We start from the raw sequence: 14,877 nt of genomic DNA on the forward strand, positions 1-14,877 counted from the left end.
GGAGCACTTTCTTCAGCCCCAACTAACAGCTAGTGTTTAGGAGAGAATAAAACCCCCAAAAATATAGACAGAACACTCCAGAGTTACATGAATGATATCAGGAAAAGCCTTCCTTCACTGACAGTAGAAACCAAGCTACCCAAGATTTTATTCTAATGACTGTTTAAATGCAGCTGAAAGCTAATTAAAAAATCAGCCCCCAAATAGGATCTATGTACTTCTGAAACTTTTAGGTAGATAGACAATCTAATAGTTTATAAATGCAAGCCACCATGAGTCTACCATGTTTACAAGTCTTTCTACAAATGATTTAGTAAACGCTTAGAGGCATAGGACCCTATGGCAAGAGTGAAATGACAACTGAATTGTCTTACTGCTGGGCTGCACCATACTTTCACAGCAGGAGTGATAACTCCTGGAAGCACTTCTCAGCAGAGGCCCATGCAGAGTTCTGAGTGTTAGGAATTAAAATCCTACCTTATGGCAACGAGCAGAGCACACTGCACCCAAAGGATGGCCATTTCTCCATTGTTCTACCTTATGCAACGTATCTCATCTCAGAGGAAAAAGAGGCATCTTAATGACACTAATGACAAAAGTGTAGGGAACAGGCCAATAGCTCAAAAGGCTATGCTACAGGCAACTGAGCCTGAGGTAGATCTAAGCTACACTTATCCCACAGGTAATTACAGAGGACAAAATGCCCAACTCAATTACAGATTTTAATAATTATGTACTTTGAACATGTAAGAAGTGAGAGCGACTTCATTAATACTCATAAATATATGAAGGTGAGTGTCAGGAGGATGGAGCCAGGCTCTGCTCAGTGATGTCCACTGACAGGACAAGGGGCAATGGGTGGAAGTTGGAGCAGAGAAGATTCTATGTGAGCATAAGGAAAAATCTTTCCACTGTGAGGGTCAGACACCTGGAGCAGGCTGCTGGGAGGTTGTGTAGTCTCCTTGTCCGGAAGACACTCAAAATTTACCCGAATGCATTCCTGTGTGGCCTGCCCTCGGTGATCTGCACTGTTGGGGGGTTGGACTTGATGATCCTTTGCAGTCCCTTCCAACCCCCTCACATTCTGTGATTGATTTCAAGCAGGTATCAAGCCAAGGTAGATCTTTTAGTGACTTAATTCTCACCTATCAAGCCAGCACTGTCCACCTGTTTAATGGCCAATGTCTTGCTTGAGGTATGGACTACATTAATTAATTTTCATTAGCTTGCTCTTAATTTTCTATTGCAGTCCCTCAACCCTGTTCCTTTTGAAAGTATGACAAAAATCTCCCAAACCATTATTTATATCCATCAGTTCTCAGTTTATTAAAAAAAAAAAAACAACAAAAAAACAAAAAAACAACCCACCAAAAAAACCACCACAAGTAACGACTTTGGCTGTACTGCAGAGGAGAAGCTTGAAGGTTCTGAAACAACGCAACACCACCAGCAAGCACAGCAACTGATGTTCTGGCAGACCCACAAGCTTTCACGAGGCTACCCACTTATCTAATCACACCACTGAAACTTTAGTTTCCACACTTGGCAGCTGGCACTTCAGTTATGGATGCTGCACTTGCCAAGTGGTTCCAGAAAGTTCAGAAGAGAGAGAGATTATCAATGCATTTCCTTTCCTCCCCTTCTGCATTCCTGATTTTGAGGGATGTGCCAGCTGCTAATCAGTGTAAGGCAAACAGCCTGTGGCTGCTCTTCTTTTTCATGCCTCCCTGATCAGACCATGAAATCTTTGCAAAACTTAAGGTTGGAATTCAGCTCTAATCTTGGAAACCTCTGGCAGTAGTAGTTTGCAAAGGTGGTAGAAGTGTAGCCTACATAAAAGATTATTGTTAGCTGCAAATACAACTTAAAGGAACATTCTAGTCACTATTTGTTTCCCTACACAAACCAAATCTCTCATGTCCTTAAAGCAAGGGGCTTGCATGCATTGGTGAAATGCCATCTCCTCTGCTAAGTGCAACAGCAGCAAACCAGAGGCAGATTTCTAATGTCAGAAAAGCAGGTTTGTTCATAGGGACCATCTTGTCTTGACAGCCTGACACTACTGTGATCTCGTCTTGCATATAGCCTTTGCTTTGCTTGTCCTCCTCCTTTCTCTCTTAAATTCTGAGCACTACAGTACCAAGCTCACTATCAAAAGTCTGTGACAGCAGGGAAGGGAAGGAAGTGGCACACTAAAGAAACTACAGCATGTCTAATTTTAGCTTGTCTCTATTTCTGACAAAGTAACTTCAAAGGCAGCAAAAAAGTCACAGCCTGCTCCCATTAGAACGCATGACTGATTCCCCATCAACTTCACACGGGGAACTTTCTATGAGGAAAAGCACACAGCACTGGATTCTGACAAAACACACATAAAGGACAGAGCTGTGGTGAAGAGGCTGCTCTCAACAGAGTTGTAGATGTACAGTGACCCAACCAGCCTGTTTCTCTTTGACAGGACTGTAATTCCCGAAGAGAACAGCACATCAGAAACAAGAAATGAAAAAGAAAAGGTAGAAGACTTACTGCGGTCAGTAGCCAGTGTGCATTTCACTTGGCATAGCTACCTTTCCCTTAGAAGAACAAGAGCACAGCTGGGGAGACAACACTTTTCTTTTTAATGGCCACCTACCTCTTCCTGTACCCACAAACAGGCCAATGCTTAGAGATCAACGACAGCCATGTACAAAGGAAGAATGAAGCTGGATGTACTTCTCACTACATGCACTTGCATCTCATCTCAACTAAGCTGAGAGCCATCCAGTGACCACCACCTGTTTTGAATCCCAAATGTCCCACCTGCACCTCATGAGGCACACAGGACAAAAAACAAGTTTAACCACTCCACTGAAAAGTGAATCACAACACTTGTGAAGGTTTGAATGAGTATGATCACTATTGTGACAAGCAGAATGGCTTTTACTTCTAAATAGCTTTCAGCCATAAGACCTGAAAATCATTAACTAAATGGAACCTGAAGCGAAGGTAAGGACAAGCTTGAACATGCCTCATGAACAAGGGAAGCCTGCGTGTAGCCCTCAAATTAATCAGACAATGCTGGGGCAGGAACCACAATCAACATGATCAACATGAAAATGTGAATGTCAAACTCAGGTTTGCTGTTGACAGCCACCAAGGTGCCTGTGTGAACTCAACACATACAACTCAACTTCCCCGTATCAACACTGTTAACTTGCCACTTTAAAAGGGGGAGGCACTACAGAGACAGCAAAAGTTTCTGACTCAGAATAAAAGTCAGTGAGAGTGAGAACATCAAAGTTTTTTTACAGACAAGTCTAAATGATTTAAATAGCGCTTCAGTGGGAATCAATGCCCCTACATTGTATTTTTTATCCCTCTCACTCTCTCCTGAATGCCAGTCGCCTCCCAGCCCCATGGCTGTGTGACCAAGGCCATCTACTGGTGAATGGGGTGTGCAAATTAATCGGGTTTTTGTTGGCCAAGTTTCATTAGTGATACATCGAAATTGTGCCAAGCAGGTGCCAATAAACACAACTAGTTTTTGGATGAACAACTAAAGGCTTCCCAAACTCCACATGAACCAAAGGAAACATGATTTGGTCAGGGGCCTACAAGAAAGCCTGGAAGGGACTCTTTACAAGGGTTTGTAGTGATGGGATGAGAAGGAATAGATTGAAGCTTAAGAAGGGCAGATTTAGACTGGCGATTAGGAAGAAATTCTTTACCGTGAGGGTGGTGAAACATTGGAACAGGTTGCCAGGGAGGTCGTGAATGCTTCCTTTGTGGAGGCGCTGAAGGACTGGATGAGGCCTTGAGCAAGCTGGTCTAGTGGGAGGTGTCCCAGCCCATGGCAGGGGCGCTGGAACTAGATGATCTTTAAGGTCCCTTCCAAGTCAAACCATTCTATGAATCTGTGAATGTGGAACTTTGAATCTGTCCTCAGTTCGTGTGCAGTCTAGACACCTTGTGACCTCACTACGTAAAATGAATCAGAAACATCAGCCTTGCTGACAGAGATGTGTATTTTACTCTAAAAATCATTACCGAGCCTGTAACATTGTTTTGAAGAAGGCTAAACCTGCACCTATTTCAGATGGGTCTGTATGGAGGAGTTACAAGCTGTACACCATAATTACAGCTGTGCTTGTCCCCCTGACTTAAAGCCACAGAAACAAAAGCCAGGCGAGGAGGTGGAAGGGAAACAAAGCAGATCATAACCTTTACACATTATGATTTCTAAGGTGATGCCCAAGACCAATCAGCAAGAGAATCTGGGAGCACTAAGATGCTGTGACAGCAAGATACACACACTGCTCTACTGCTCACTCCTCAGCACTGTTATTTCCAGGTCACGACGATGTTTCTAACACTCCTTTAAGCTCTTTTTGGAAATCCTGTGACATTTGAACTAGCATTGATTTTCAGAGTAAAGTGCTTGAATGACAGCACTGTTAATCTTCAAATTACAAGACAGTATTCTCCTCCATGCTTATCTTAGATCCAAATGAAACAAACCTAACCCTTTGCTCATCGTTTTTGCCATTCGGGACAATATTGGCAGTAAATGAATAGGTAGGAGCCAACTTTGAAAGCACTTAAATATATTTCTCATCTTAGATAATAGGAGGTTTGGAGTAGATACCTCTGGCTGGCAACTTAGAAACCACAAGTTCCTGTTTTGCTTGAACAAGCTACATGGAAACAAAGTATTTCCACCAGAGGAAATAGGGATATTGTAAGACAAGCACCCTTTACTGACACTGTTGGGATGATCAGATGCAGGACAGAGAATTCATAGATGGCAGGTAAAAAGGGGTCAAAGCCATGATTTGACACAAAAGACGTGTTGCTAAGCTTTAAACATTCTTCTCATCAAATCACTGCATCTCTACAGGCAATTTAGTTTATACATTTCAATGATAATGACTGTGAAATCACAGTAATTATACTGCACACTGCATGAAGCCCTACACGTCTAGCTAAAGCAGTGATTGGATGAGAGGGAATGGACTGAAGCTTGAGGAACAAGGTTGAGACTGGATATTAGGCAGAAATTCTTTACAGAGCGGGGGGTGAGACACTGGAACAGGTTGCCCAGGAGAGGTCACGGATGTCCCTTCCCTGGATGTGTTCAAGGCCAGGCTGGATGAGGCCTTGAGCAAGCTGGTCTAGCGGATGGTGTCCCTGACCATGGCAGGTGGGTTGGAACTGGATGATTTTTAATGTCTTTTTCAATGCAAACTATTCTATAAATTATGAAAAGTCAGCTTTTAAAATTGAGATAGGGGATGGAACCAAACCCCTTATGATGATCTCCTGTGGATCTGCAAAGAAAAACCTCAAATTACTTACACTAGAAATCTCAAGTTGCAGACACAGAGATAAAATGAGAATTTGGAAATTGTTCCATTGTGACATCTAATTTTAATGATTTGTTAGTTTAAAAAAACATTTCAGAGGCCTTCACTGTCAGGTCTAATTTTAGAGTCATGTTTTTGACTGATTTTTCTTTCAGTAATCTCTGCACTTGGAACTGCCTGGATGTTACTGAATTGAAAGGAATGTTGGGTGTATTTTTTCAAAAAATAGGTATCTATATCTCAGATCCCTTCTCCCAGTGCAATGCTAGAAGCCTTTTCTTACTCCAGTCCTGTACCAAATGCTGATAATGTCTCTTTCTTAATTTGAAATATACTCAAAAGCAAGCTAACCTGAAAATGAACCACTGAGGCTAGAAAATTTCAAAGTCCATCACTAGACAATCTAAGAAGTCGGTCTACCTCTATTTCACCTTGCATAATATTCAGTTATACATTGTATGGTCTCTACAGAAAAAAGAAATTCAGGAAAATAACTTTAGAGGGCCACCAGCCAAGAAAGTGTTGTTGATTCAAGCAGTACCATGTCTTCTCAGGATGTAAGCAGCTGACACACTCATCGTACCATGTGGAACTGAGCTGTGAGAACGTCCTGGGTGAGCATTAGCACCAACTACACTTGCCTTCTCCAGGGAAAAGGCTTTATTGTAAAGCTGCAGCCCAGTGCAAGTCTCAGAAACAATTCTGAAAACTCAAACGTACAAAATTCATCCCTCTTTTGGAGAAGAGAGGAAGAGGAAAAAAAAAGAGACCAAAACGAGCCTGATATTTGTTAAATCAGAACATTCACAATGGTACATAAAAGGATTGTAGAAGACATTTATTCTAATAGGCTTGGATGTTCAATTCGTGTAATTGTCCAGTCTGGTTTTGCTCCTTCTGTAAATTCCCTTTGGAACCTGGAAAAGGAAATACCGTAAGTGAAAAGTTGTTAAAATTTACCTGATCCCTAAAGAGTTAGTAATACCAACACGAAATCAAGAAGGAACACTGCCTCCCTGCAAAAGCTTCTTCCACTATGATGCTTAAGCCCCAGATCAGAAAATCAAAATGGATTCAATAGGAAGAAACAAAGTGCACTGACTTCAAAGAGTTTTGTTTCAGATCCCAGAGACAGGATCAGGCAGCAACAATAAGACTCTGCTAACAAGAAAGCATTCAGTTTCCATTACAGTAACTATGAATACAGCTTTATGGCAGATCTTCACCTCTAAACAAAGGGTTTCATTTAATGAGGTGATAACTACATGGTAAAGCACATGTTAAGCATTCTCCCTGATAATTCTCGTTTTTACTGAGCTATTCTAGAAAAAAAATGGTGTATTTTCAGACACATGTCAAAGCTCAAGCTAACAGTAATGCTTCATCTTCCTGAAAGATCTGCAGTTGTTAACAGGAAAATTAAGATGCCCACCCCTATTTTCAGAGTCTTCCTTTTGTAGTCATCAATGCATTGCTCCTTCAACATGCCAGTTTTGACTATTTGTCATCTAAAGAGACGTCTGAGCTTCAAGCTGAAGAGTTACGCTCCCAAGCAACCTGTACAGTGTGGACAAGAGCAGCATACCCTCACTGATCTGTAATTACATGCAAATCCACTCCTGGAAACTGTCTTCTCCAGACACTCAAATACTAAGCACCAGGCTTCCAAGGTCTATGGTGTCTCTGTCCTTCAAGTTTAGGCTAAGACTACAAATAGCAGCAGGAACATACACTCACTAAGACCTCTCTGCTGGGAATTAGGGACATAATTAGGGCTTTAAGGTTAGAGAGACCTCAGAAGCCTACAACTCTAAGGAAGATGCTGAACTCAGCTGAGGAATGGATCCATAGAAACCTATCCAGGCAAAGAGCATTGGTGTAATCAGAGTGTTTCCACTGTTTCAGAGCTCCTCACCGAGTAGACCATACCATCTCTCCATTTCAAATATGGGTGTAGAAGTCACTAATTGTGTTGCATTTCTCACACAAAACCCCACACTTTTCCCAGCTCTTCAGAAGGTTACTTCCAGTACATTTTGCCCAGTGTGCAGACATTTCTGTACTGCTTTGGCATCAGTACACCAACGCAGACATTATTTACAGCATTCTCACAAAAAACCATCTACCTAATGGGTGCCTTGATCAGAGTGGCATGAATTATCTAAATTCCATGTGATGATTGCTTTGTCCTGCCTTTCTGCAGAAAAGCATCTGGCTAAATAATGTTCTCTTTCATAAGCTACTTTTGCAACTAATTCCAGTTCTGACTGTTGTACAGGAAGCGATAAATCATCAACACCACACTTGACTGCTTGGCTTGAGTGCATTGCTACAATTTGTGCTACAAGAAATGGGAAACAAGAACTGATATTGGCCTATACCCTGAAAGGTGCAGGAATAGTACAGGAAAAGATCAAGTACCTCATTCAATGTTCCAGGTACTGTTCTTCTTGCTAGAGGGAGTTCTTATTAATGTGAAGAAGCAAAGTAATAACATAATGACCTGAAGGTGTATTTAAAAGATTTGGCCCTAGAATCAAAATTGGAAAGCTAAAGGAGAAGTAACTTAACTAGAATCAAGGTAAATTAAAACATACCAAGTTCTACACTGGCACAGTTCACTCAGCTCCCAAACTACTTTCCACATATCTAATCCATGCACATGGAGAGAAAAAAGGGACAAGTGAACTTACTCATAGTTTGCTGTTAAAAGATGTCTTTTTTCTTTTGTGCTTTCATCTCCAAACATGATCTGGAAAACTTTGGTTTCACTTGGTACTTCGTCAGGTAGGTTGGCACCAGTCAGGTACCAGAAACGCATCAGGATGCTAACAAACTTTCTTCCTGTTGGAAATAAATCAAAGCATAAGCTCGATCTCACATTTCTCTTTCTCAAATACTCCTATTTGTCACCTACCATATATTCTACTGAGACCCTGGAAGGGCAGCTGAAATAATAAAGCTATTTAAAGCCATATTTGTACTGTTTAGCAATGAATAAAATACACTGTTTAGATAGGTATGTACTTTGTATCATGAGTGCAATGTGGTATCAGAGCTGGGGTTCTTCAGCCTGGAGAAGAGAAGACTCAGGGGGACCTGAGAGCTGCCTTCCAATAGCTAAAGGGAACCTACAGGAAAGTTAGAGAGGGACTCTTTGTAAGTATGTCTAGCAATAGGCCAAGGGAGAATGGTTTGAAGCTGAGGGAGAATAGATTTAGACTGAATCTTAGGAAGAAGTTCTTCAGTACAAGGTTGGTGAAACTCTGGAATGAGTTGCCATGGGAGGTTGTGGATGCCCTGGCCCTGGAGGTGTTCAAGACCAGGGTAGATGAGGCCTTGAGCAACCAAGTCTAGTTGAGAGGCACCTCTGCCCATGGTAGGTGAGGTTGGAGGAGATGATCTCTGAGGTCCCTTCCAACCTCAGCCATTCTATGATTCCATGATAAACAAACCATCTGAAAAAAAGATTTTTACCAAAAAATTTGGTTGCCACAAAGTCCAAAGACAACTATTGAAACTATGTAAGTACAGAGAGTTGCTGAAACTCAGAAGCAGCCTCAGAGGGGAAAAAAAAATCCCTAACACCTGAAAAGCAACTCCCTGTTTGACAATTTGAAATGTTCACTAGAAGACCAAGGCTATAAACCATCTCATCTGTGTCTGACAGTGAACTGAGCACATAATGCCATTGTTCAGCCAAAACAAAAACTTGTCTGGACTCACCCTTAGCTTAAAAAAAAATACTTGGAAAACAAAATAGTCAAGAAATTCTAAAACAATGTATATTCCATGAAAATGGAAGTGGAAACTGTAACACTTATTTCATTATCCAGGCTTCACTATTCTTCTTGGAAGCTGCATTTTCATTGCCGAAGGAAACAGCTTTCTGCATACAGCAGAATAATTGGTTTTGAGTGGTTTGATAATGCTAAGGACTAATAATGTAAAAATCTCACATTACAAAACAATAGGAATGAGGAAAACCTAAGCAGAGATCGAAGCAGTACTGTAACCTATTAAGAATAATCTGTTTCTGGTTTAAAAAGAAATCAAGGAATGATACACAGTTTAGCTATAAACACAAAACCAAGGATTGAGAAGCAGCACGCAAACCCACATGAGGAAGGAGAATGCCTGCTTAGTAGCAAAACCAGGGAATAAGGCTGCCCATGGCTGAAATCTTTTATAATTCTAAACATACCATCATCATCATAGTAAATGCGAACATCTCCTTCTGTTGTATACATGATTGCATCAATGTCAGCTGATAAAGCATCCCTATGGTTGTCAGGGAGCACAGAAATCTTTTCCTTCAGCACTTGAAGTACCTAAATTCAGAAAAACTGTTACTTAGCTTTTCATTAGGAAATTGGAAGTAAGAATATTTTCTACTGCAGTTAACTAAATGAGCTGTATCACTAAAACATTTGTGTAATACACAGAACAGTGGAACTGAAAAGGCATTGGGCAGTTTGGGCGCTCCCAGACTCCAATTCAGCAAGATGAAAGAAAGTCCATTTGCTGCTCAAACCAATGGAGACAAAGCATGTTAAAAATGTTTACAAAAGATACTGTCAAAAATGGGGTTGCAAAGTAAAGCCAGAAAATACCAGCTAACCTTGCTTCCACAACCATATTTACACTCTATCCTCTCACTGCTCATTTCTCACTATGTGTATATTCCTTGGCTTTGGATTCAATCATTTATAGTTTTTCTGAAGAACTGGACAGAGAGAAACTGGATTAAATCCAACAAGGACAACTGTAGAGTCCTGCATCTGGGAAAGAACAACCCCATGGACTAGTATAGGTTGGAGACTGACCTGTTGGAGAGGAGCATAGGGTAAAGGGACTTTGGGGTCCTGGTTGACAGAGGCTGCCCATGAGCCAGCAAGGCGCCCTTGTGGCCAAGGCCAATGGCATCCTAGGCTGGATTAGAAGGGCTGTGGGTCAGTAGGTCAAGCGAGGTTCTCCTGCTCCTCTACTCCACCCTGGTGAGGCCATATCTGGAATACTGTGACCAGTTTTGGGCCTCTCAGTTCAAAGACCTCAATGAACTGCTTGAAAGAGTCCAGTGCAGAGCCACAGAGATGCTCAAGGGAGTGCAACATCTCTCTTGTGAGGAAGCTGGGGCTCTTTAGCTTGGAGAAGTGGAGACTTAGAGGTGACCTCATTCACATTTATAAAGATGTGAAGAGCAATGTCAGGAGAACAGAGGCAGACTCTGCTCAGAGATGTCCAATGATAGGTAAAGGAGCCAATGAGCGCAAGTTGGAGCAGAGAAGGTTCCACATGAACACTAGGAAAAAAATTTTCCCTGTGAGGGTGACGCAGCCCTGGAACAGGCTGCCCAGAGAGGTTGTAGAGTTTCCTTCTCTGGAGACTTTCCAAACCCACCTGGATGCATTCCTGTGTGACCTGCTGTAGGTGATGCTGCTCTGGCAGGGAGGTTGGACTAAATGAAGTTTTTAGGTCCCTTCCAACATGGTGTGATTCTGTGTGATTATTTTCTTAGTTTTTAGTTTATTTCTTTCACAGACTTCTTTGAAAATCAATTTCATTACCACCAAGTTTGTCTTTGCCTATTCGTGATCTATGTTCCCACTGGGAAGTTTACACAGTGGCAAACCAGAAAAGATTGAAAAATCACTGCTCTGGGAGTTGAGCTCCACACTGCATTGCTATAGAGACAGCTGTAGGTCCCATGACCTTCACTGATGTCTTAAACAGAAAGAGGATGTGGTGCACAAACTGCAGAGGCATCACCTCAGACATCACATGAGAAAGACCTGTCACAAAGAAGGATGAATCAATGCAACACTGATTTTAACTCATAATCAGCTTTTAGCCTAACTTGAATTGCCATTTCTGCATAACAAAGTCAGAGGTCACATGGCAACAAGAGACAATTTTCTCCTGCAGACATCAGTTTCTCATACATTTTGCAGACACAAAATGCAGCAACCAAAGCAATGAGATCTGGTATTACAGCCTCAATCCTCTACATGCTCTGGTTACAGGAGGTCTCTAGGTCAATGCTAAGCCAATCACCTGAAGAATTTAAGATGAGCAGAGGAAGAGGAGATGATCTTTCAAAACAACTATGAGAACCAAACTCACATTTTCTTGCTATCTCTGCTTAGAGAAAGGAGGCAAAATTGTCCAGTGGGGATGCAGTACAACAGCACTGAAATTTTTGCTGCAAAGGCATGGGTAGCAATAGGTCAGGTCAAGCTGACATCCAGTAACAAGGCAGACATAGACCTGAAGTATCTCTTCCACTTGGCTCTGACGCATCTGCTACCTCTGTACGCCCGGAAGGCCAAGACAACTTCAGCAATTAAAAATTCACCAGAACACACAGCACCAATGCTTAACTAGCCAGGCCAGCTGTATCCCTGGGACCAGGACACAGGACTCAGACCTTCTAGCTGAAACCAGCAATTGGTTGTATAACCTGTTTGAGAGTGGGTATGTATTAGTGCAGCTGGAACCAGTACGAACCAGTTCCTTTCTTCTGCTGCACAGACCAAGTACCAGCTGTCTGCCTGCACTAACAGATCTACAACTCCACTTGCCACCCAGAACCCATTGCCTTCCAATCCCTTCTGGTACACCAGAAATCTTTTTTGGCCATTGGTCTCTATGCTGAGTGTCACGAATTTTATTATTTCTTTACACACAGTAACTTCACATTAAGTTTCATGCTTTGAAATTAAACTCAAAAAAGCTGAAGGACAAACAATTGCCCTGTTTCACACTCTGCTGTTTCGCCCAAATTAATACAAACTGGCAGCTTTTGTAGTTAATGACAAGCTGAATGCATACCACTTCTTCAGGGAAAATCAAGTGATAGACCAAGAGATGGAAAGTATTTACCTCTGCTGATACAAGTTCATCCAGGAGGTCAAGTTTACGCTGAGAGAGCAGCTTTGAAACAACAGAGAAAGCCTAGCAAAAGGCAAGAGAGAAATACGTGAACAAATAACACTGGGTTGGCTCTTTTTTCAGATAAATCTCTTACTATGTGACAAGCTACCCAAATATTCCATGACTGAAGGCTTTAGTGGCTGTAGAATGTACCTCCAGTGATATGGAAGCTTTCCAGCATTAAGAGTCATCCCAAGAGCTGATTTATCTGAAATCAGATTTCAGTCTCTCATTTAAAGTGTCAAAACAAGCAAGTGAATGCATAGGTTCCTAAATAAGGAAGAAAGTTTATCACCAAGGTCACTGAGGATACCAAACTGGAAAAGGTGGCTAACATCCCATGAGCCTGAGCTGTCATCCAGTGAGGTCTAGACTGGATGGAGAGCTGGGCAAATGGGAACCTCATGAAGCCTGGAAAGGACAAGTGCAGACCCCTGCATATGGGGAGGAATGACTGCAGGCACCAGTACAGACTGCTGTGTAGTAGCCCCATAAAGAAGGATCTTGGAGTCCTAGTGCCAGCAAGTTATCTATGGGACATCAATGTGCCAGCAGCATCCTGGGGTGCATCAGGATGCTGCTGTCCAGCAGGTCTAGGGAGGGTTTCCTCCTCCTCTACTTTGTCCTAGTGAGATCACATCTGGAATGTTGTGTCCAGTTTTGGGGTCCCCAGCTCAAGAGAGATGGGATCTGCTGGATCAAGTTCAACAGAGAGCTATGAGGACAATTAAGGGACTTGAACATCTCTCCTATGATGAGACTGAGAGAACTGGAGTGGTTTAGTCTGGAGAAGGCTGAGAGGGGATGCTATTAACGTCTTTAAATATCTGAGTGAGTGTCAAGATGAAGGCTCTTTTTGGTAGTGCCCAGTGATAGAACAAGGAACAACAGGTACAAGCTGAAACGCAGGAAGCTCCACCTCATCATGAGGAGACACTTCTTTACTGTGAGGGTAATGGAGTCCTGGAACAGGCTGCCCAGAGAGGCTGTGGAGTCTCCTTCTCTGAACTTTCAAAACCCACCTGGATGTGCTCCTGTGTGACCTGCTCTAGGTGGCAGTGGGGTTGAATTAGATGATCTCTAGAGAGAAATTCACTTACATAACCTGTGTAACTTGGTTTTAGTCTTTTAAACATTTCAAGAAATGTGTCCTTTCCTGTAAAGATTTTGTTCTGCTGTCCCTTTTCGCAGCTCATCTAGCTTCTGTCAAAACAGAGCTCCAGTTTATAAAATTATTTTAAAACCTGGTTTAGCCTCCAAACTTCAGAAAACCCAACTCTCCCTTTCCCCTCACTTTTGTGGGTATACTTAAACAGAATAGCACCTCAATAGTCAACCACCATGTACTGAGAGGGGGATAAAGCATTTAGGACTCTACAGCAAGTAAAGGCAAACACAAGGCAAGGTAAAACAAGTGGTTCTGCACATGTCTACTAATCTGGTGCAGGTGGGGTTGTTTTTCTTGACTTGATCTTAAGTGCTTTAACGTTCTGCTCCCTACCACCTGCTGTGTTGTTTTGAGGTGGTTTCCATTTTACAGTGAGGTTTTGTTTTTTATTAAATAAAGTAACTGAAGTTTCACAGCAGGTAACTGCAATTTTCAGACTATTAGCTTTGAGATCACCACCTCTTTAACACATTCTGTTGACAAAGCTTATTTGGGTTCACAAATTTGGAGAAATAAATACATGTGGCAGCTCTATGCCTGCCCGAGCTTTATTATTTCAGAGAAACCTGCTAAGAAGAGAGCTATTTGCCCTAAAACATCTAGAAGCACTTTCCTTCACACTGCTTTGGCAGATGGCTAGACCAGCTCATTCTAATTCGGGAATCTGGGGGAAAAAAAAAAAACCAAGAGAAGTCTCAAGAAAATGCACACTTCTGATTACTCCCACCTCCTCCAGAAGTATCTGGAGCCAACCTGGCGAACTCCTTCTGTTCTACACAGGAGCGGATATGGGCACTACGATATTCACATGTGCAGTCAAACGCGGACACCAGCAGCTCCTAAGCTAAGCGAGGCCGCCGCTGGGCCAGCTCGGCTCGGGCACCTCTTTCCTCGGGCGGGCGGGCCCCTCGCCTCCGCCTGAGGGGCCAAGCTGGGTGACTGAGCCCCACCGCCCGCTCACCTGCTTGGCCCCCCGCGTGAACTCCTCGATGCTGAACTCCTGGTCGAAGTAGAGGCGAATGAGAAGGTAATAGAAGCGAGTACGAAGCCAGACAAAGGGGCTGGTGATCCTCACCACCACCACCCGTCGCTGCGGGCCCTCGGCCTCCGGCCCCTGCCCGGCCGTGCTGGCAAATCGCACAACGGGACGGAGAGGGCGAAAGCCGGGCAGCGGCGGAGCCGAGGCGGTGACTGGCCGGAGGGGAAGGAAGCCGGCCGGCGGCGGGCCGGAGCGGGAGCCGCTGGTCCGGAGCGGGAGGAATCTAGTCAGTGAGAGGGCCGAGGAGGAGGAGGCGACGGCGGCGAACAGCCGCGGAGAGGTGACCTGAGGCGGCGCCGCCAGCGCGCGCGCCAGCCAGCGGCCACGGCCCGGAGCGCCGCGCAGCGCCATGGCGGCCACGGAGCGCCGCCCCTGCCGCCCCGGCCCCTTTCCGT

The 14,877-nt window shown here is 43.4% G+C and overlaps 1 protein-coding gene across 2 annotated transcripts; it reads right to left on the bottom strand.

The window, feature by feature from the left end:
* Positions 1-5,984: 5,984 nt before the first annotated feature.
* On the bottom strand, positions 5,985-14,862 carry MAIP1 (matrix AAA peptidase interacting protein 1). Of its 2 annotated transcripts, XR_010305553.1 has the most exons (6): positions 14,405-14,862; positions 12,225-12,296; positions 9,547-9,673; positions 8,036-8,186; positions 6,775-6,899; positions 6,160-6,259 (listed from the first exon to the last, which is right to left on the bottom strand). XR_010305553.1 is itself a non-coding variant. In XM_064158391.1 (5 exons), exons 1-5 carry the CDS (start codon positions 14,831-14,833, stop codon positions 6,181-6,183), a joined length of 858 nt encoding a protein of 285 aa, XP_064014461.1. In that variant the 5' UTR covers positions 14,834-14,857; the 3' UTR covers positions 5,985-6,180. The 2 variants fall into 2 exon arrangements, 1 of the variants encoding a protein (XP_064014461.1); XM_064158391.1 differs by lacking the exon at positions 6,775-6,899 and having other exon boundaries at positions 5,985-6,259; positions 14,405-14,857.
* Between the last annotated feature and the right edge of the window lie 15 nt (positions 14,863-14,877).

Source organism: Pogoniulus pusillus, chromosome 2 (genome assembly GCF_015220805.1).
Source record: "Pogoniulus pusillus isolate bPogPus1 chromosome 2, bPogPus1.pri, whole genome shotgun sequence".
Lineage (NCBI taxonomy): Eukaryota > Metazoa > Chordata > Aves > Piciformes > Lybiidae > Pogoniulus > Pogoniulus pusillus.